A 24,446-nucleotide genomic window follows, 5' to 3' on the forward strand; every position below is an offset into this window, starting at 1 on the left:
GGAGGTGGAGGGGGTGTAACAGAGATGGTGGTGGTGGAGGGGGGTGTAACAGAGATCGTGATGGTGGAGGGGGGTGTAACAGAGATGGTGGTGGTGGAGGGGGGTGTAACAGAGATGGTGGAGGGGGTGTAACAGAGATGGTGGTGGTGGAGGGGGGTGTAACAGAGATGGTGGTGGTGGAGGGGGGTGTAACAGAGATGGTGATGGTGGAGGGGGTGTAACACAGATGGTGGAGGGGGTGTAACAAAGATGGTGGAGGTGGTGTAACAGAGATGGTGGTGGTGGAGGTGGTGTAACAGAGATGGTGATGGTGCAGGGGGGTGTAACAGAGATGGTGGTGGTGGAGGGGGGTGTAACAGAGATGGTGGTGGTGGAGGGGGGAGTAACAGAGATGGTGGAGGTGGAGGGGGGTGTAACAGAGATGGTGATGGTGGAGGGGGTGTAACAGAGATAGTGGTGGTGGAGGGGGGTGTAACAGAGATGGTGGTGGTGGAGGGGGGTGTAACAGAGAATGTGATGGTGGTGGAGGGGGTGAATAACAGAGATGGTGGAGGTGGAGGGGGGTGTAACAGAGATGGTGGAGGTGGAGGGGGGTGTAACAGAGATGGTGGTGGTGGAGGGGGGTGTAACAGAGATGGTGGAGGTGGAGGGGGGTGTTACAGAGATGGTGGAGGTGGAGGGGGTGTAACAGAGATGGTGGAGGTGGAGGGGGTGTAACAGGGGTGGAGGTAACAGAGATGGTGGTGGTGGAGGGGGTGTAACAGAGATGGTGGTGGTGGAGGGGGTGTAACAGAGATGGTGGTGGTGGAGGGGGTGTAACAGAGAGAGGTGGTGGTGTAACAGAGATGGTGGAGGTGGAGGGGGTGTAACAGAGATGGTGGAGGTGGAGGGGGTGTAACAGAGATGGTGGAGGTGGAGGGGGTGTAACAGAGATGGTGGTGGTGGAGGGGGTGTAACAGAGATGGTGATGGTGGAGGGGGTGTAACAGAGATGGTGGTGGTGGTGGGGTGGGGGTGTAACAGAGATGGTGGAGGGGGTGTAACAGAGATGGTGGTGGTGGTGGGGGTGTAACAGAGATGGTGGAGGGGTGTAACAGAGATGGTGGTGGTGGATGGTGGGGTGTAACAGAGATGGTGATGGTGGAGGGGGTGTAACAGAGATGGTGGTGGTGGAGGGGGTGTAACAGAGATGGTGATGGTGGAGGGGGTGTAACAGAGATGGTGGAGGGGGTGTAACAGAGATGGTGGAGGTGGTGTAACAGAGATGGTGGTGGTGGAGGTGGTGTAACAGAGATGGTGATGGTGGAGGGGGGTGTAACAGAGATGGTGGTGGTGGAGGGGGGTGTAACAGAGATGGTGGTGGTGGAGGGGGGAGTAACAGAGATGGTGGTGGTGGAAGGGGGTGTAACAGAGATGGTGGTGGTGGAGGGGGGTGTAACAGAGGTGGTGGTGGTGGAGGGGGTGTAACAGAGATGGTGGTGGTGGAGGGGGGTGTAGAGAGAGGACACAATCCTGAAATAACAGAACAACAATGGTCAGGGATGACTCACACACATGCCCCATCTGCTTCCAGTGCGGCAGGTAGCCTATCGTTGGGACAGTAACCGAAAGGCTACTGGTTTGAATCCTCGAGTAGACTCGGTGAAAAGTCTGTCAATGTTCCCTTGAGCAAGGTAATTAACCCTAATTTCTCCTGGAAGTCGCTCTGGATAAGAGCTAAAATTTCCAAATGTATATTTACATGTAGAGGACAACTGTCTTCGATTTTTGACGGTGGAACACTCTTTGACCAGGGACTTAGCAGCAAGGACAGGCTGGAAGGGAGAGAGTCCTCTTCACATACTAATGACAAGAGCCTTGGAAGGTAAAAACTGTGACTTGTCACATGCTAGATTGACAGAGAGGAGAGAGATAGAGAGAGAGAGAGAGAGAGAGAGAGAGAGAGGGGGAGAGAGAGAGAGAGAGAGAGAGAGAGAGAGAGAGAGAGAGAGAGAGAGAGAGAGAGAGAGAGAGAGAGAGAGAGAGAGGGAGAGAAGGAGGGAGAGGGAGGGGGATAACACAACACCCTCTTATTTGTGGGCTGACATCCACCATTCACAATAGAAAGTCATTTGCTGCCTATGAGAATGGATTACATCCTATGAGAATGGATTAAATCCTATTAGAATGGGTTAAATCCTGTTAGAATGGGTTAAATCCTGTTAGAATGGGTTAAATCCTATTAGAATGGGTTAAATCCTATTAGAATGGGTTAAATCCTGTTAGAATGGGTTAAATCCTAAAATCCTATTAGAATGGGTTAAATCCTATTAGAATGGGTTAAATCCTATTAGAATGGGTTAAATCCTGTTAGAATGGGTTAAATCCTGTTAGAATGGGTTAAATCCTATTAGAATGGGTTAAATCCTATGAGAATGGATTAAATCCTATTAGAATGGGTTAAATCCTGTTAGAATGGGTTAAATCCTGTTAGAATGGGTTAAATCCTATTAGAATGGGTTAAATCCTATTAGAATGGGTTAAATCCTATTAGAATGGGTTAAATCCTGTTAGAATGGGTTAAATCCTAAAATCCTATTAGAATGGGTTAAATCCTATTAGAATGGGTTAAATCCTATTAGAATGGGTTAAATCCTGTTAGAATGGGTTAAATCCTAAAATCCTATTAGAATGGGTTAAATCATATTAGAATGGGTTAAATCCTGTCAGAATGGGTTAAATCCTGTTAGAATGGGTTAAATCCTATTAGAATGGGTTAAATCCTGTTAGAATGGGTTAAATCCTGTTAGAATGGGTTAAATCCTAAAATCCTATTAGAATGGGTTAAATCCTATTAGAATGGGTTAAATCCTGTTAGAATCGGTTAAATCCTGTTAGAATGGGTTAAATCCTATTAGAATGGGTTAAATCATGTTAGAATGGGTTAAATCCTATTAGAATGGGTTAATTCCTGTTAGAATGGGTTAAATCCTGTTAGAATGGGTTAAATCATGTTAGAATGGGTTAAATCCTGTTAGAATGGGTTAAATCCTATTAGAATGGGTTAAATTCTATTAGAATGGATTAAATCATGTTTGAATGGGTTACATCCTATTAGAATGGGTTAAATCCTGTTAGAATGGGTTAAATCCTAAAATCCTATTAGAATGGGTTAAATCCTGTTAGAATGGGTTAAATCCTATTAGAATTGGTTAAATCCTATTAGAATGGGTTAAATCCTGTTAGAATGGGTTAAATCCTAAAATCCTATTAGAATGGGTTAAATCATATTAGAATGGGTTAAATCCTGTTAGAATGGGTTAAATCCTATTAGAATGGGTTAAATCCTGTTATAATGGGTTAAATCCTGTTAGAATGGGTTAATTCCTGTTAGAATGGGTTAAATCATGTTAGAATGGGTTAAATCCTAAAATCCTATTAGAATGGGTTAAATCCTATTAGAATGGGTTAAATCCTGTTAGAATGGGTTAAATCCTGTTAGAATGGGTTAAATCCTATTAGAATGGGTTAAATCCTGTTAGAATGGGTTAAATCCTATTAGAATGGGTTCATTCCTGTTAGAATGGGTTAAATCATGTTTGAATGGGTTACATCCTATTAGAATGGGTTAAATCCTGTTAGAATGGGTTAAATCCTGTTAGAATGGGTTAAATCCTAAAATCCTATTAGAATGGGTTAAATCCTATTAGAATGGGTTAAATCCTGTCAGAATGGGTTAAATCCTGTTAGAATGGGTTAAATCCTGTTAGAATGGGTTAAATCCTGTTAGAATGGGTTAAATCCTATTAGAATGGGTTAAATTATATTAGAATGGATTAAATCCTGTTCGAATGGGTTACATCCTGTTAGAATGGGTTAAATCCTGTCAGAATGGGTTAAATCCTGTTAGAATGGGTTAAATCCTGTTAGAATGGGTTAAATCATGTTAGAATGGGTTAAATCCTGTTAGAATGGGTTAAATCATGTTAGAATGGGTTAAATCATGTTAGAATTGGTTTTATTTTTATTTATTATATTTCACCATTATTTAACCAGGTAGGCTACTTGAGAACACGTTCTCATTTACATCTGCGACCTGGCCAAGATAAAGCAAAGCAGTGCGACAGAAACAACAACACAGAATTACATGGAATAAACAAGCGTACAGTAGAAAAATAGAAAAAAAGTCTATATGTCTATATACAGTGTGTGCAAATGGCATGAGGAGGTAGGCAATAAATAGGCCATAATAGCAAAGTAATTGCAATTTATCAGATTAACACTGGAGTGATAGATGAGCAGATGATGATGAAGAGATGATGGTGTGTAAGTAGTGATACTGGTGTGCAAAGAGCAGCAAAGTAAATATAAACAATATGGGGATGTGGTAGGTAGATTGGGTGGGCTATTTACAGATGGGCTATGTACAGCTGCAGCGATCGGCTAGCTGCTCAGATAGCTGATGTTTAAAGATAGTGAGGGAAATGTAAGTCTCCAGCTTCAGCGATTTTTGCAATTCGTTCCAGGCATTGGCAGCAGAGAACTGGAAGGAAAGGCGGCCAAAAGAGGTGTTGGCTTTGGGGATGACCAGTGAGATATACCTGCTGGAGCGCATGCTACGGGTGGGTGTGGTTATCGTGACCAGTGAGCTGAGATAAGGCGAAGCTTTACCGAGCATAGACTTATAGATGACCTGGAGCCAGTGGGTCTGGCGACGAATATGTAGCGAGGGCCAGCCGACTAGAGCATACAGGTCGCAGTGGTGGGTGGTATAAGTTGATTTGGTAACAAAACGGATGGCACTGTGATAGACTACATCCAATTTGCTAAGTAGAGTATTGGAAGCTATTTTGTAGATGACATCGCCGAAGTCGAGGGTCGGTAGGATAGTCAGTTTTACTAGTGTAAGTTTGGCGGCTTGCGTGAAGGAGGCGTTGTTGTGAAATAAAAAGCAGATTCTAGATTTGATTTTGGATTGGAGATGTTTGATATGAGTCCGGAAGAAGAGTTTACAGTCTAACCAGACACCCGGGTTACATTGTCGCATACATAACACAACTGATGCCATGTTTTCACATCTATTTGTTCCTTAAAGAACATGCAGACTTGGAATTGTTCCATTTTAACACAAGTACATTTTTGTATTTCCTCCTTTTTACTGAATGGTATATCGCCACCTAGTGGATATAAATTGTACAACTCAATTTGATCTGCTATCATTCGATGCTTTTATGAACGCCTTTGACTTTATAAAAACACATTAACGCCAAGCCAATCTTATATGCAGAGCAGTCAATGGCTTTGGAGGCCCTCATAATTTCCTGGGGCATCTGTGTGTTTAATATGCAAAGTATGGACTATAGAAAGGTATCATTTCCAGGAGCCCTTAAGTGGATCCCTACTCATTAGTGCTGATGAAAAGAGTCAGGCTGGAGCGCTGTCATGTCACAATGCTACTTTCAGACTGCCTTGTTCCCAAAAGAGGGGGTTGGCTGAGACCGTGGACAGTGGATATGGTACAGGAGTCACATCTCGAGTCTTTATGAAGAAATATCTACAGTTTTCTAAGACAGTAGACAGTAAACAGACATCAAAGTGATGACAATATGATCATATTAGATCTGTATTTCTCCTGTGTGTCTCTCCCTCCAGGGTGTTCGGTCACATCAGCTATCGGTCAGACTGGGAGCTGGTCAAGGTGGACTTCAGACAGTCATTCCCCAGACAATGTACAGAGGGAGACTACGACTCCTGGAAACTCACAGATCTGCAGGTAGTCAACACACATACACACACACACACACACTCACACACTCACACACACACACACACACACACACACACACACACACACACACACACACACACACACACACACACACACACACACACACACACACACACACACACACACACACACACACACACACACACACACACACACACACACTCCTGTCTTTGTAAAAATGTTGTGTGTATCCTGCACCTTTACAGTTAGCAAATGTATACTTTTGGCCCTCCTCAGGGAGAGAAGTGCATCATGGGTCAGGAGAGGAGTTTCAGGAAGAGGAAGGACACTGCGTTCTGTATCAAGGGGAGGAGCTACACCTCCGCCCTGACTACCAAGCCCTGCCAGTGCTCCGAGAAAGACTTCAACTGGTGAGACGCCACACCAGAGCCAACACACTCTAGTGCAATAGACTATACTTAAGGTACAGACTTGAGATAAACAAATATGATATGCGTCACAGTCAGGGTTAGGCTTCGATTCCTTTTCTGCTTAGGAGATTAATTGAAAATCCAATAGAAGTATTTTCAATGAGGATCATCTTTCATTTCGAACTCTGTTCCTGAATGAGAATAATACTGTAATTCACTATAAACAATCAATCGATGCTGTATGTAGACTAGATAATTGATATTGATCCTGTTGGCGTGTGTGATGTTGGTGTCTATCGATCATTGAGCTCATGAACTGTATTTGACCTTTGCCCTTTCTATGCAAACTGGAAGGAACTTACCCTTATCTACTGTTCTAGGACCAGTTTACCCTTATCTACTGTTCTAGAACCAGTTTACCCTTATCTACTGTTCTAGGACCGGTTTACCCTTATCTACTGTTCTAGAACCAGTTTACCCTTATCTACTGTTCTAGAACCAGTTTACTCTTATCTACTGTTCTAGAACCAGTTTACCCTTATCTACTGTTCTAGAACCAGTTTACCCTTATCTACTGTTCTAGGACCAGTTTACCCTTATCTACTGTTCTAGGACCAGTTTACCCTTATCTACTGTTCTAGAACCAGTTTACCCTTATCTACTGTTCTAGAACCAGTTGACCCTTATCTACTGTTCTAGAACCAGTTGACCATCCTCCAATCCTAGCCTCAACCATCAGGGGGAGCAACATTAACTAGCCTTAGGTCAGTGTCTGGGGGTAACGTTCTCCTCTTCCTCTGTGTGTTCAGTGACTATGGGTTTGAACGAGCCCAGAGCCTCAAAACAGAGGGAGATAGATGCTTCGCTGACTTCTGGCACGACCCAGACTCACCGCCTGACGACTGTCACCAGGGACACAACTTTGAGTCCAGTACTGGGTGAGGAATAGTAGCATACACGCAAGCACTCGCACACACACACACACACACACACACACACACACACACACACACACACACACACACACACACACACACACACACACACACACACACACACACACACACACACACACACACACACACACACACACACACACACACACACACAATCTTGTGCAGCTAACCTTGTGGGGACATACAATTCAGTCCCATTCAAATTCCTATTGTCCCTAACCCCTAACCCAAAATCTAACCCTAACACATACACATTGCTTTCACCACTCTCCCTCTCCCTACCTTATCTCAATAAAGGAAAGCCCATATTGATTGTTTTAGTACACCCGTCTCTACCTATACGACACCTCAAGTCTCCCTGTTTTCTGACGTTGGTACGGCTGTGTTGCAGGTACAGGAAGGTTGTGTCCAACTTGTGTGAAGGGGGAGTGAACAAGCAGCAGAGCGCCAAGCAGCACACCTGTCCTCTGCTGCCGCCCAGAGGCCTCCAGCTGGGCATCAAAGGACAGATGCTGGCTGTGGCGCCTGGTGATGACATCACCTTCATTGTCCACCAGGAGCAGGTACTGTTTACTTAAGTCAGAATTGAGAGCAAATGCTGGGGGTAGGGAAGTTGTGTGTGGCTGTGTGGAGTAAATGTATGTGTTTTTGTGACTTTGTCTGTGTGATTGTAACAATAGCCAGTTAGTAATAGCCATAGCCAGGCGAGTCTCTGATCCACCTCTAAGCAGACGACACCATTCTGTATACTTCTGGCCCTTCTTTGGACACTGTGTTAACAACCCTCCAGGCAAGCTTCAATGCCATACAACTCTCCTTCCGTGGCCTCCAACTGCTCTTAAATACTAGTAAAACTAAATGCATGCTCTTCAACCGATCGCTGCCTGCACCTGCCCGCCTGTCCAACATCACTACGGTTCTGACTTAGAATATGTGGACAACTATAAATACCTAGGTGTCTGGTTAGACTTTAAACTCTCCTTCCAAACTCACATCAAACATCTCCAATCCAAAGTTAAATCTAGAATTGGAATCCTATTTCGCAACAAAGCATCCTTCACTCATGCTGCCAAACATGACCATCCTACCTATCCTGGACTTCGGGCCATGTCATTTCCAAAATAGCCTCCAATACCCTACTCAATAAATTGGATGCAGTCTATCACAGTGCCATCCGTTTTGTCACCAAAGCCCCATACACTACCCACCACTGCGACCTGTATGCTCTCGTTGGCTGGCCCTCGCTTCATACTCGTCGCCAAACCCACTGGCTCCAGGTCATCTACAAGACCATGCTAGTCCCCCCTTATCTCAGCTCGCTGGTCACCCTAGCAGCACCCACCTGTAGCACACGCTCCAGCAGGTATATCTCTCTGGTCACCCCCAAAACCAATTCATCCTTTGGCCGCCTCTCCTTCCAGTTCTCTGCTGCCAATGACTGGAATGAACTACAAAAATCTCTGAAACTGGAAACACTTATCTCCCTCACTAGCTTTAAGCACTAACTGTCATAGCAGCTCACAGATTACTGCACCTGTACATAGCCCACCTATAATTTAGCCCAAACAACTACCTCTTCCCCTACTGTATTTATTTATTTTGCTCCTTTGCACCCCATTATTTCTATCTCTACTTTGCACATTCTTCCACTGCAAATCTACCATTCCAGTGTTTTACTTGGTATAATTGTATTTACTTTGCCACCATGGCCTTTTTTTGCCTTTACCTCCCTTATCTCACCTCACTTGCTCACATCGTATATAGACTTATTTTTCTACTGTATTATTGACTGTATGTATGTTTACTCCATGTGTAACTCTGTGTTGTTGTATGTGTCGAACTGCTTTGCTTTATCTTGGTCAGGTCACAGTTGTAAATGAGAACTTGTTCTCAACTAGCCTACCTGGTTAAATAAAGGTGTTCTCAACTGGCCTACCTGGTTAAATAAAGGTGTTCTCAACTGGCCTACCTGGTTAAATAAAGGTGTTCTCAACTGGCCTACCTGGTTAAATAAAGGTGAAATAAAATAAATTAAAAAAGAGATTTCCCCCCTGTTTTCCGAATGCAAGTTTATGTTGACTCACACGCGACTCCTTATAACTGCAACTAGATGAAATAGAGCATTAGTTTATCTCAGTTCTCAGTTCAGTGACGTTCTCTTCCTGTACCTCCTCCCTCACCCAGGGTGACACCAGCAGCACTAAGTACCAGGTGGATCTGGGGGACGGGATGAGGGCCATCTACCAGAACCTGACGGTGACAGACGAACCCATCCAGCACCGCTACGAACAGCAGGGAGTCTACCGCGTCACCGTCAAGGCTGAGAACGTTGCTGGACACGACCAGGCCACCATATATATCCAGGTCACAGCCCCTCTACAGGAAGTTCACCTAGAAGTAGTTCCCATCGCCGGGATTAACCAGGAAGTCAACCTGACAGCTGTGGTGCATCCCTTTGAGGCCAACCTGACTGTCTTCTACTGGTGGATAGGAGACAACCTGCAGGTAATGTATACTGACACACACCTCACACACACACACACACACAACCTACAGGTAATGTATACTGACACACACACACACACAAAACCTACAGGTAATGTATACTGACACACACCTCACACACACATAACCTACAGGTAATGTATACTAACACACACCTTACACACACACAGACAACCTACAGGTAATGTATACTAACACACACCATATACACAACCAGCAGGTAATGTATACTAACACACACCATACACACACACACACACACAACCTGCAGGTAATGTATACTAACACACACCATACACACCTCACGCACACACAACCTACAGGTTTAAATGTTTCTCCAGTAGGTGATGGAAGCTAAACCTCAAGGGTTGATCTGAGCCGTAGGCCAAATGCTCACTGTGAAGAGAAAAAAGCTAAGCTTAACACTGGTGAACGAATCAATGTATTTGAATGCGTCCCTTTCAGCCCAAGATGTCCCTGGGGAACAGTCTGATAACGAGGTTCCCTGAGGAAGGAGAGGTGTCTGTCACCGTCCAGGCCTCTAACGGACGCTCCATGGTGCAGGACACCAACAACGTCCACGTCTACGGTAAGAGAGAGGGAACATTACAGTGCTAATTATTATTGATATATACCAGAATTTTTGTATCTTTCAAGGATTTGATATAGATTTTTGCAGGTGTCTGTAATTATCTCTGGCCCTAGGTGTGGCCTTATCACATGTAAAATATGTCACATAAATCATTACAATTTCAAATAAAAAATGGAATGACAAAGCTGTAAAACCTAAATATAAACCATTAACTTAGTGATTACCACTGGTGTTTAATATGAGTGTTTCAGCATGACACATCCTTTATATATATATATTTATACACTTTTTTAAATTTTACTATGTCAATATGTATTTGTTGTCAATGTTTTGCCATCAAACTGGTGGCAGTTGTGGAAAAAACTCATTAGCTGGACGAGTTGCAGAGTTGATGAAAAGCTATTTTCATTAATTAGGCTATTTTCTCTAATAGAAACTCATGGACAATGTGGACACAGATATAAATTAATACATTTTTTACAAGTTATTCAAGTATAAATTACCAAAATTACGATAGATTACCATAGATTACTGATGATTCCGGTAACTTTGGTAAAGTACCAGTAGCTTTGCAAACCTAGATGTACATCAACTATTTATGATGTTATTATATGAATTACGTTATATGTATATGCATTGGTTGAAGCTCAATGTTAAATTCAATATGCCACTAATAAAAATCTATGAAAATTCACAAACCAACTTGAAATGAGGTACACAACACACCTCCCGCCCCTCGTCATGATCCGTCTGGCCGTTGCCGAGAACCACTATACTGTATTTTAGATGGCTCATAAAAGCATTGTTGAGTGGCAATGGACAGGGTGTGATTGCAGCCTACAATTCACCCTCCAATTGTGTGACACTTTTGAAATTGTGCTTTTCCCCTGATTGTCTATGGGTCAAAAGAAAAAAGGGAAATAAAAGTATTATCTGAGTTTTTTAGGTGCGAAGGACACGGTCTTCCGTTGTCCAAGCCAGGCTGTTTGATATCCTAAGCAACCTGCATACACATTGTGTGAATCACGATAGACCAACATACTGTAGCTACTGTAGTAGGTCAAAGCTGTGAACAGGGAAACCTCGGTAGAGCATCGGTGGAGTGTTTGGTGCTCAGAGTGAATTTCTTTTATTTTTCAGCTTCAGACCTACTTATGTTTTTTTGTTTTTAATAGCTCTAGTTCCTGGGTTCTCCATGATGTCATGTGCTGCTGTGTCACTGGGTAACGATGTCCATAGAGGAGTTTGATTTATTCATGAGAGATTGCTAACTGAGCAGAAATGTACTGTATTATCTTACCCCCAAGGGAACTGACGATACAGAATAAACATACTGCAGAAGCAGGCGTTGTGGGATAATGACAAACTGTTGACTTGTTCTAAAGCCTCCAAACAGTAGAAATGAATATGGTGTCATTAATATGGAGGCTTCCATTATTGTTCATTCTGAATGCTGTAACCCAAAATGGTTGCCTTTGGTGTTGACTTCCTGTGTGTTCTATTGGATCCCAGACCGTTTCCAGGTCATCCCCCTTGCCTTCAGCAGTAACCTGGACCGCCTCAACCCCAACATTCCAGAGTGGAGGGAGGACGTGGGTCAGGTGGTCACCAGGATATTGTCAAAGGTGGGTCTATACTGTACTCACCTCATACATGACCTGATGCTGTAACGTAACACGACCACTCTATTCTTCAGGATACATCATGATAGTATCTGCATTGGCCTCAATATGTTCAATGGTTCGATTTGATAGAGATGATAATAATGAAATGGGAGAAAAAAAACACATTTGGAGATGGAGGAGGGTCTACCTGAACTTGTTAGTTTGAACATGACCTTTAACCCCCAGATCACAGGTATCCCCCAGGTGTCCCTGGTAACCATGGTGAAGCGGGGCCTGCCCACTACAGCTGACCTGTACGTTCTCCCACCAGAGAGCCAGCGTGATAAGAGGAGCGTGTTTGTGGATAAGGTACACTAGCACACACACACTACCTAACTAAGTGACACACTGTAGCCTCACTTAGGGTTCCAAAGCTACCGGTAATTTACCAAAGTTGCCCGAATCTTCAGTAATTTTGGTAATTCAATCAAATCAAATGTATTTATATAGCCCTTCGTACATCAGCTGATATCTCAAAGTGCTGTACAGAAACCCAGCCTAAAACCCCAAACAGCAAGCAATGCAGGTGTAGAAGCACGGTGGCTAGGAAAAACTCCCTAGAAAGGCCAAAACCTAGGAAGAAACCGAGAGAGGAACCAGGCTATGTGGGGTGGCCAGTCCTCTTCTGGCTGTGCCGGGTGGAGATTATAACAGAACATGGCCAAGATGTTCAAATGTTCATAAATGACCAGCATGGTCAAATAATAATAAGGCAGAACAGTTGAAACTGGAGCAGCAGCACAGTCAGGTGGACTGGGGACAGCAAGGAGTCATCATGTCAGGTAGTCCTGGGGCACGGTCCTAGGGCTCAGGTCCTCCGAGAGAGAGAAAGAAAGAGAGAATTAGAGAGAGCATATGTGGGGTGGCCAGTCCTCTTCTGGCTGTGCTGGGTGTAAATTATAACAGAACATGGCCAAGATGTTCAAATGTTCATAAATGACCAGCATGGTCGAATAATAGTAAGGCAGAACAGTTGAAACTGGAGCAGCAGCATGGCCAGGTGGACTGGGGACAGCAAGGAGTCATCATGTCAGGTAGTCCTGGGGCATGGTCCTAGGGCTCAGGTCCTCCGAGAGAGAGAAAGAAAGAAGGAGATCATTAGAGAACGCACACTTAGATTCACACAGGACACCGAATAGGACAGGAGAAGTACTCCAGATATAACAAACTGACCCTAGCCCCCCGACACAAACTACTGCAGCATAAATACTGGAGGCTGAGACAGGAGGGGTCAGGAGACACTGTGGCCCCATCCGAGGACACCCCCGGACAGGGCCAAACAGGAAGGATATAACCCCACCCACTTTGCCAAAGCACAGCCCCCACACCACTAGAGGGATATCTTCAACCACCAACTTACTATCCTGAGACAAGGATGAGTATAGCCAACAAAGATCTCCGCCACGGCACAACCCAAGGAGAAATGCTAACACTCCATTCCACTCCGCTTCAATAAACCCCAACAGAAATGCTAACACTCCATTCCACTCCGCTTCAATAAACCCCAACAGAAATGCTAACACTCCATTCCACTCCGCTTCAATAAACCCCAACAGAAATGCTAACACTCCATTCCACTCCGCTTCAATTAACGGAACATCTACGGCAATCTATCGTAACTTAGTTAATTTATCTTTTAATAACCTTTTTTAAAAATTGTTCATATCCTGATTGGGGTCAATTTCATTTCAAATCCAGTCAATTCAAAAATAAAACCAAACTCCAATTCCAAATGTTCCTCATTGAAAAGCGTTGAAGAGAATTGGAATTGGAATTTTAGTGTTCTTCCTGAATTGACTGGAATTGAAATGGAATCGAGCCCAATCCTGATTCATAAATAGTATTCACTTTTTATATCTGTGTCCATATTGTCTAGTAAATTAACCACATGGTTCAAGAGAAAATAGCCTAATTCATGAAAACATTTTTTATTTCCAATTACCTCTGCAACTCGTTCAACTGTTGACTTTTTTTTCACAACTGCCACAGTTGACAGCAAGTGCATATTGGTATAGTAAAATAAATGTCACTCACTGCAGTAATTTACCTGTCTGTAATGGTTGTGTTTTACATTTCTTCTACAGCGTATCCCTGCCATCAAGCAGGCCTTCAACGACAACAACGTTAGCTTCATTGTACGAGGAGGTCTACAGGTGTTGGTGACGCTAGCTGACCCGAACGCAGGTAACCAAAGCATCCTGTATTACCGTTCTAATTCCTGTAATCATGCCATTGTGATGTTGTAAATATGATTTCATGATAGATCATTTCTCCATTTCATTATTTGGTTTCATGTTACACTCTGAATGGATAATTCAGTTTTTATCAATCTATTTCAAATGACTAGTAGCTAATGAGTCGTCCACGAGAGCGACGGAGATTGGTGCGTGTTAGTCACCCCACATAACCTTTTTCTCACTTTTACTTCCTGCTTTCTCAAAAGGAGCCTACCTTTCCTCCGATCTGATTGGTTTGGGGTTCCTGTTACTTGCTCTCTGCTTTCAGTGTTATTTATTTTTAGATATTTTTTCACAAAATCTGCAGAGGTAAACAATATGTTTCAATGATGTCTAATCTATTCCCTTTCCTTTTGAACTTGATCTTTTCTTGGACAGTTTGGTTGCGGATCTCTTCTCCTGACCGTGTGGTGTGTGTTGTCTGTTGAACACTGTGTGGTGTTTATTGAAGCGGAGTGGAATGGAGTGTTAGCATTTCTGTTGGGGTTTATTGAAGCGGAGTGGAATGGAGTGTTAGCATTTCTGTTGGGGTTTATTGAAGCGGAGTGGAATGGAGTGTTAGCATTTCTGTTGGGGTTTATTGAAGCCGAGTGGAATGGAGTGTTAGCATTTCTGTTGGGGTTTATTGAAGCCGAGTGGAATGGAGTGTTAGCATTTCTGTTGGGGTTTACTGTGACATGGCAGCTATAATCTTGTTTGTGTCTCAGGGGCCCACATCCACAGGAGGTGTGTGTGTGTTACCTACCCTGTGTTCATTTCCCATCTGATGTGCGTTGGCTATGCTTGTGTGTGTGTGTGTGTGTGTGTGTGTGTGTGTGTGTGTGTGTGTGTGTGTGTGTGTGTGTGTGTGTGTGTGTGTGTGTGTGTGTGTGTGTGTGTGTGTGTGTGTGTGTGTGTGTGTGTGTGTGTGTGTGTGTGTGATATCATAATGTTTGTGTGTTGTCTGTCTCCCCTGCAGGTTCTCAGGGTGGAATGGCAGGTCCTGGAGTCTGGGCTCTGTCTGTCATCTTCCTCATCAGCCTCCTCGCTACTGGATCCTTCATCCTCTACAAGTTCAAGAGGTGGGTCTTCTAGACTTAGCCTGCATGGCTGCCAGTCTGTTGCTGCTCTCTTGCCAACTACTTATGGAATTCTCATGCAAAACATGATTTCACTCGACAATGACAATAGAGTAGACTAAAGCACAAACAGATCTGGGACCAGGCTATTTTAGACATACATATCTGAGATTTGCACTGGGCACTTTACTGGCCAGTCCTCCTCTGAAACGTTGCATGATTACAGATAATATATATAATAATAATATATGCCATTTAGCAGATGCTTTTATCCAAAGCGACTTACAGTCATGTGTGCATACATTCTACGTATGGGTGGTCCCGGGAATCGAACCCACTACCCTGGCGTTACAAGCGCCATGCTCTACCAACTGAGCTACAGAAGGACATGACTACAGATGAAAACATAACCATGACTACAGATGAAAACATAACCATGACTACAGATGAAAACATAATCATGACCACAGATGAAAACATAACCATGACCACAGATGAAAACATAACCATGACCACAGATGAAAACATAACCATGACTACAGATGAAAAAATAACCATGACTACAGATGAAAACATAATCATGACTACAGATGAAAACATAACCATGACCACAGATGAAAACATAACCATGACTGACAGATGAAAACATAATCATGACCACAGATGAAAACATAACCATGACTACAGATGAAAACATAATCATGACTACAGATGAAAACATAACCATGACTACAGATGAAAACATAACCATGACTACAGATGAAAACATAACCATGACCACAGATGAAAACATAACCATGACTACAGATGAAAAAATAACCATGACTACAGATGAAAACATAATCATGACTACAGATGAAAACATAACCATGACCACAGATGAAAACATAACCATGACTACAGATGAAAACATAATCATGACTACAGATGAAAACATAACCATGACTACAGATGAAAACATAACCATGACCACAGATGAAAACATAACCATGACCACAGATGAAAACATAACCATGACCACAGATGAAAACATAACCATGACTACAGATGAAAACATAACCATGACTACAGATGAAAACATAATCATGACCACAGATGAAATCATAACCATGAATACAGATGAAAACATAACCATGACTACAGATGAAAACATAACCATGACTACAGATGAAAACATAATCATGACCACAGATGAAAACATAACCATGACTACAGATGAAAACATAACCATGACTACAGATGAAAACATAACCATGACTACAGATGAAAACATAACCATGACTACAGATGAAAACATAACCATGACTACAGATGAAAACATAACCATGACTACAGATGAAAACATAACCATGACTACAGATGAAAACATAACCATGACTACAGATGAAAACATAATCATGACTACAGATGAAAACATAACCATGACTACAGATGAAAACATAATCATGACTACAGATGAAAACATAACCATGACTACAGATGAAAACATAACCATGACTACAGATGAAAACATAATCATGACTACAGATGAAAACATAACCATGACTACAGATGAAAACATAACCATGACTACAGATGAAAACATAACCATGACTACAGATGAAAACATAATCATGACTACAGATGAAAACATAATCATGACTACAGATGAAAACATAACCATGACTACAGATGAAAACATAACCATGACTACAGATGAAAACATAACCATGACTACAGATGAAAACATAACCATGACTACAGATGAAAACATAACCATGACTACAGATGAAAACATAATCATGACTACAGATGAAAACATAATCATGACCACAGATGAAAACATAACCATGACTACAGATGAAAACATAACCATGACTACAGATGAAAACATAACCATGACTACAGATGAAAACTTAACCATGACTACAGATGAAAACATAATCATGACTACAGATGAAAACATAATCATGACTACAGATGAAAAAATAACCATGACCACAGATGAAAACATAACCATGACTACAGATGAAAACTTAACCATGACTACAGATGAAAACATAACCATGACTACAGATGAAAACATAATCATGACTACAGATGAAAACTTAACCATGACTACAGATGAAAACTTAATCATGACTACAGATGAAAACATAACCATGACTAAAGATGAAAACTTAACCATGACTACAGATGAAAACTTAACCATGACTACAGATGAAAACATAACCATGACTACAGATGAAAACTTAACCATGACTACAGATGAAAACATAACCATGACTACAGATGAAAACATAATCATGACTACAGATGAAAACTTAACCATGACTACAGATGAAAACTTAATCATGACTACAGATGAAAACTTAACCATGACTAAAGATGAAAACTTAACCATGACTACAGATGAAAACATAATCATGACTACAGATGAAAACATAACCATGACTACAGATGAAAACATAACCATGACTACAGATGAAAACATAACCATGACTACAGATGAAAACATAACCATGACTACAGATGAAATCATAACCATGACTACAGATGAAAACATAACCATGACTACAGATGAAAACATAATCATGACTACAGATGAAATCATAACCATGAATACAGATGAAAACATAATCATGACTACAGATGAAAACATAACCATGACTACAGATGAAAACATAATCATGACCACAGATGAAAACATAACCATGACTACAGATGAAAACATAACCATGACTACAGATGAAAACATAACCATGACTACAGATGAAAACATAACCATCATGACTACAGATGAAAACATAACCATGACTACAGATGAAAACATAACCATGACTACAGATGAAAACATAACCATGACTACAGATGAAAACATAACCATGACTACAGATGAAAACATAACCATGACTACAGATGAAAACATAACCATGACTACAGATGAAAACATAATCATGACTACAGATGAAAACATAACCATGACTACAGATGAAAACATAACCATGACTACAGATGAAAACATAACCATGACTACAGATGAAAACATAACCATGACTACAGATGAAAACATAACCATGACTACAGATGAAAACATAACCATGACTACAGATGAAAACATAACCATGACTACAGATGAAAACATAACCATGACTACAGATGAAAACATAACCATGACTACAGATGAAAACATAACCATGACTACAGATGAAAACATAACCATGACTACAGATGAAAACATAATCATGACTACAGATGAAAACATAACCATGACTACAGATGAAAACATAACCATGACTACAGATGAAAACATAATCATGACTACAGATGAAAACATAACCATGACTACAGATGAAAACATAATCATGACTACAGATGAAAACATAACCATGACTACAGATGAAAACATAACCATGACTACAGATGAAAACATAACCATGACTACAGATGAAAACATAACCATGACTACAGATGAAAACATAATCATGACTACAGATGAAAACATAATCATGACTACAGATGAAAACATAACCATGACTACAGATGAAAACATAACCATGACTACAGATGAAAACATAACCATGACTACAGATGAAAACATAATCATGACTACAGATGAAAACATAACCATGACTACAGATGAAAACATAACCATGACTACAGATGAAAACATAACCATGACTACAGATGAAAACATAACCATGACTACAGATGAAAACATAACCATGACTACAGATGAAAACATAATCATGACTACAGATGAAAACTTAACCATGACTACAGATGAAAACTTAATCATGACTACAGATGAAAACATAACCATGACTACAGATGAAAACTTAACCATGACTACAGATGAAAACATAACCATGACTACAGATGAAAACATAACCATGACTACAGATGAAAACATAACCATGACTACAGATGAAAACATAACCATGACTACAGATGAAAACTTAACCATGACTAAAGATGAAAACTTAACCATGACTACAGATGAAAACATAACCATGACTACAGATGAAAACTTAACCATGACTACAGATGAAAACATAACCATGACTACAGATGAAAACATAATCATGACCACAGATGAAAACATAACCATGACTACAGATGAAAACTTAACCATGACTACAGATGAAAACATAACCATGACTACAGATGAAAAAATAACCATGACTACAGATGAAAAAATAACCATGACTACAGATGAAAACATAACCATGACTACAGATGAAAAAATAACCATGACTACAGATGAAAACATAACCATGACTACAGATGAAAACATAACCATGACTACAGATGAAAACTTAACTGCATGTATTAAGATACAGTAGGTGAATACATACAGTTGAATTTGGAAATTTCCATACACTTAGGTTGGGGTCATTAAAACTGAAAGACCCATTTGTCGCCAAGCTTTAACTTCCCAACTGATGTCTTGAGATGTTGCTTCAAAATATCCACATAATTTTCCTGCCTCATGATGTCATCTATTTTGTGAAGTGCACCAGTCCCTCCTGCAGCAAAGCACCCCCACAGCATGATGCTGCCACCCCCGTGCTTCACGGTTGGGATGGTGTTCTTCGGCTTGCAAGCCTCCCCCTTTTTCCTCCAAACATAACGATGGTCATTATGGCCAAACGGTTCTATTTTTGTTTCATCAGACCAGAGGACATTTCTCCAAAAAGTGTGATCTTTATCCCCATATGCAGTTTCAAACCGTAGTCTGGCTTTTTTTATGGCGGTTTTGGAAGCAGTGGCTTCTTCCTTGTTCAGGGGCCTTTCAGGTTATGTCGATTATAGGACTCATTTTACTGTGGATATAGATACTTTTGTACGTGTTTCCTCCAGCATCTTCACAAGGTCCTTTGCTGTTGTTTTGGGATTGATTTGCACTTTTCGCACGAAAGTACGTTCATCTCTAGGAGACAGAACGCGTCTCCTTCCTGAGCGCTATGACAGTTGCGTGGTCCCATGGTGTTTATACTTGCATACTATTGTTTGTACAGATGACAATGGTACCTTCAGGTGTTTGGAAATTGCTCCCAAGGATGAACCAGACTTGTGGAGGTCTACCATTTTTTTCTGAGGTCTTGGCTGATTTCTTTTGATTTTCCCATGATGTCAAGCAAAGAGGCACTGAGTTCGAAGGTAGGCCTTGAAATACATCCACGGGTACAACTCCAATTGACTCAAATTATGTCAATTAGCCTATCAGAAACTTCTAAAGCCATGACATAATTTTCAGGAATTTTCCAAGCTGTTTAAAGGCACAGTCAACTTAGTGTTTGTAAACTTTTGACCCACTGGAATTGTGATACAGTGAAATAATCTGTCTGTAAACAATTGTTGGAAAAATTACTTGTGTCATGCACAAAGTAGATGTCCTAACCGACTTGCCTAAACTATAGTTTTTTAACTTGACATTTATGGAGTGGGTGAAAAACGAGTTTTAATGACTCCAACCTAAGTGTGTGTAAACTTCCGACTTCAACTGTATATATACTGTCTATAGAATACATAAATGCATGTACTTGATGAATCTAGATTCAACATGAATATGTTGTGCATGATTTGTCTTTTGTTCACCAGTTACACCAATAGCACATACTTTGCATCCGATGCACAAAGTCCACAATCTGTCACTCATTAACATGAACTACAACTCCAGCCAAACCTCTTATCAAAACTACAAATCCCACAGTCCTTGGCTTAGGACTGAGGATGCCTATCCTCCGCTGTTTTTCAGAAAGCTGCCCGGCCGGAATGTGTACGCCCAGATGCACAATGAGAAGGAGCAGGAGATGACCAGCCCTGTCAATCACAGTGAGGACACGCAGCACATCATCCAGGGGGAGGAGTTTATCGACGACGACCTGGACTCACAGACTCTAGGTAACGCAGAAGGTAGCCCAGCCTTCTGTTCCCTGATCAGGATTAGGACTAACCCCCACTACTACTAACAGAACAGCCGGCTACCACTCACAAACCCAGGCAGTTAACAGAACAGCCTTCTACCACTCACAAACCCAGGCAGTTAACAGAACAGCCTGCTACCACTCACAAACCCAGGCAGTTAACAGAACAGTTAACAGAACAGCCTGCTACCACTCACAAGCCCAGGCAGTTAACAGAACAGCCGGCTACCACTCACAAGCCCAGGCAGTTAACAGAACAGCCGGCTACCACTCACAAGCCCAGGCAGTTAACAGAACAGCCGGCTACCACTCACAAGCTCAGGCAGTTAACAGAACAGCCTGCTACCACTCACAAGCCCAGGCAGTTAACAGAACAGCCGGCTACCACTCACAAGCCCAGGCAGTTAACAGAACAGCCGGCTACCACTCACAAGCCCAGTCAGTTAACAGAACAGCCTGCTACCACTCACAAGCCCAGGCAGTTAACAGAACAGCCTGCTACCACTCACAAACCCAGTCAGTTAACAGAACAGCCTGCTACCACTCACAAGCCCAGGCAGTTAACAGAACAGCCGGCTACCACTCACAAGCCCAGGCAGTTAACAGAACAGCCTGCTACCACTCACAAGCCCAGGCAGTTAACAGAACAGCCTGCTACCACTCACAAGCCCAGGCAGTTAACAGAACAGCCTGCTACCACTCACAAACCCAGTCAGTTAACAGAACAGCCTGCTACCACTCACAAGCCCAGGCAGTTAACAGAACAGCCTGCTACCACTCACAAGCCCAGGCAGTTAACAGAACAGCCTGCTACCACTCACAAACCCAGTCAGTTAACAGAACAGCCTGCTACCACTCACAAGCCCAGGCAGTTAACAGAACAGCCTGCTACCACTCACAAGCCCAGGCAGTTAACAGAACAGCCTGCTACCACTCACAAACCCAGTCAGTTAACAGAACAACAGCCTGCTACCACTCACAAGCCCAGGCAGTTAACAGAACAGCCGGCTACCACTCACAAGCCCAGGCAGTTAACAGAACAGCCTGCTACCACTCACAAACCCAGGCAGTTAACAGAACAGCCTGCTACCACTCACAAGCCCAGGCAGTTAACAGAACAGCCTGCTACCACTCACAAACCCAGGCAGTTAACAGAACAGCCTGCTACCACTCACAAGCCCAGGCAGTTAACAGAACAGCCTGCTACCACTCACAAACCCAGGCAGTTAACAGAACAGCCTGCTACCACTCACAAGCCCAGGCAGTTAACAGAACAGCCTGCTACCACTCACAAACCCAGGCAGTTAACAGAACAGCCTGCTACCACTCACAAACCCAGGCAGTTAACAGAACAGCTACCACTCACAAACCCAGGCAGTTAACAGAACAGCCGGCTACCACTCACAAACCCAGGCAGTTAACAGAACAGCCTGCTACCACAGCCCAGGCAGTTAACAGAACAGCCTGCTACCACTCACAAACCCAGGCAGTTAACAGAACAGCCTGCTACCACTCACAAACCCAGGCAGTTAACAGAACAGCCTGCTACCACTCACAAGCCCAGTCAGTTAACAGAACAGCCGGCTACCACTCACAAACCCAGGCAGTTAACAGAACAGCCGGCTACCACTCACAAACCCAGGCAGTTAACAGAACAACAGCCTGCTACCACTCACAAACCCAGGCAGTTAACAGAACAGCCGGCTACCACTCACAAACCCAGGCAGTTAACAGAACAGCCTGCTACCACTCACAAGCCCAGGCAGTTAACAGAACAGCCTGCTACCACTCACAAGCCCAGGCAGTTAACAGAACAGCCTGCTACCACTCACAAGCCCAGGCAGTTAACAGAACAGCTGGCTACCACTCACAAACCCAGGCAGTTAACAGAACAGCCTGCTACCACTCACAAGCCCAGGCAGTTAACAGAACAGCCTGCTACCACTCACAAGCCCAGGCAGTTAACAGAACAGCTGGCTACCACTCACAAACCCAGTCAGTTAACAGAACAGCCTGCTACCACTCACAAGCCCAGGCAGTTAACAGAACAGCCTGCTACCACTCACAAACCCAGGCAGTTAACAGAACAGCCTGCTACCACTCCAAACCCAGGCAGTTAACAGAACAGCCTGCTACCACTCACAAGCCCAGGCAGTTAACAGAACAGCCTGCTACCACTCACAAGCCCAGGCAGTTAACAGAACAGTTAACAGAACAGCCTGCTACCACTCACAAGCCCAGGCAGTTAACAGAACAGCCTGCTACCACTCACAAGCCCAGGCAGTTAACAGAACAGCCGGCTACCACTCACAAGCCCAGGCAGTTAACAGAACAGCCTGCTACCACTCACAAGCCCAGGCAGTTAACAGAACAGTTAACAGAACAGCCTGCTACCACTCACAAGCCCAGGCAGTTAACAGAACAGCCGGCTACCACTCACAAGCCCAGGCAGTTAACAGAACAGCCTTCTACCACTCACAAGCTCAGGCAGTTAACAGAACAGCCTGCTACCACTCACAAACCCAGGCAGATAACAGAACAGCTGGCTACCACTCACAAGCCCAGGCAGTTAACAGAACAGCCTGCTACCACTCACAAGCCCAGGCAGTTAACAGAACAGTTAACAGAACAGCCTGCTACCACTCACAAGCCCAGGCAGTTAACAGAACAGCCTGCTACCACTCACAAGCCCAGTCAGTTAACAGAACAGCCGGCTACCACTCACAAGCCCAGGCAGTTAACAGAACAGCCTGCTACCACTCACAAGCCCAGGCAGTTAACAGAACAGTTAACAGAACAGCCTGCTACCACTCACAAGCCCAGGCAGTTAACAGAACAGCCGGCTACCACTCACAAGCCCAGGCAGTTAACAGAACAGCCTTCTACCACTCACAAGCTCAGGCAGTTAACAGAACAGCCGGCTACCACTCACAAGCCCAGGCAGTTAACAGAACAGCCTGCTACCACTCACAAACCCAGGCAGATAACAGAACAACAGCCGGCTACCACTCACAAGCCCAGGCAGTTAACAGAACAGTTAACAGAACAGCCTGCTACCACTCACAAGCTCAGGCAGTTAACAGAACAGCCTGCTACCACTCACAAGCTCAGGCAGTTAACAGAACAGCCTTCTACCACTCACAAGCCCAGGCAGTTAACAGAACAGCCTGCTACCACTCACAAGCTCAGGCAGTTAACAGAACAGCCTTCTACCACTCACAAGCTCAGGCAGTTAACAGAACAGCCTGCTACCACTCACAAACCCAGGCAGATAACAGAACAGCCTGCTACCACTCACAAACCCAGGCAGATAACAGAACAGCCTGCTACCACTCACAAACCCAGGCAGATAACAGAACAGCCTGCTACCACTCACAAACCCAGGCAG

At 43.1% G+C, this 24,446-nt stretch overlaps 1 protein-coding gene across 4 annotated transcripts in view; it reads left to right on the forward strand.

Moving 5' to 3' along the window:
• Positions 1 to 24,446, forward strand: part of LOC118376550 (VPS10 domain-containing receptor SorCS2-like) — a 507,846-nt gene that overhangs the window by 476,473 nt on the left and 6,927 nt on the right. For 2 of the 4 annotated variants that reach the window (XM_052459345.1, XM_052459348.1), the window contains 11 exons: positions 5,631 to 5,751; positions 6,004 to 6,137; positions 6,947 to 7,075; positions 7,485 to 7,656; positions 9,278 to 9,598; positions 10,064 to 10,187; positions 11,703 to 11,815; positions 12,041 to 12,163; positions 13,939 to 14,038; positions 15,050 to 15,152; positions 20,845 to 21,047. In XM_052459345.1, coding sequence (XP_052315305.1) covers positions 5,631 to 5,751; positions 6,004 to 6,137; positions 6,947 to 7,075; positions 7,485 to 7,656; positions 9,278 to 9,598; positions 10,064 to 10,187; positions 11,703 to 11,815; positions 12,041 to 12,163; positions 13,939 to 14,038; positions 15,050 to 15,152; positions 20,845 to 21,047 — 1,643 coding nt within the window. The remainder of the gene's footprint in view (positions 1 to 5,630; positions 5,752 to 6,003; positions 6,138 to 6,946; positions 7,076 to 7,484; positions 7,657 to 9,277; positions 9,599 to 10,063; positions 10,188 to 11,702; positions 11,816 to 12,040; positions 12,164 to 13,938; positions 14,039 to 15,049; positions 15,153 to 20,844; positions 21,048 to 24,446) is intronic. The other 2 variants (XM_052459346.1, XM_052459347.1) reach the window with 2 other exon arrangements.

This window comes from Oncorhynchus keta, chromosome 13, assembly GCF_023373465.1.
Source record: "Oncorhynchus keta strain PuntledgeMale-10-30-2019 chromosome 13, Oket_V2, whole genome shotgun sequence".
NCBI classification, from domain to species: domain Eukaryota; kingdom Metazoa; phylum Chordata; class Actinopteri; order Salmoniformes; family Salmonidae; genus Oncorhynchus; species Oncorhynchus keta.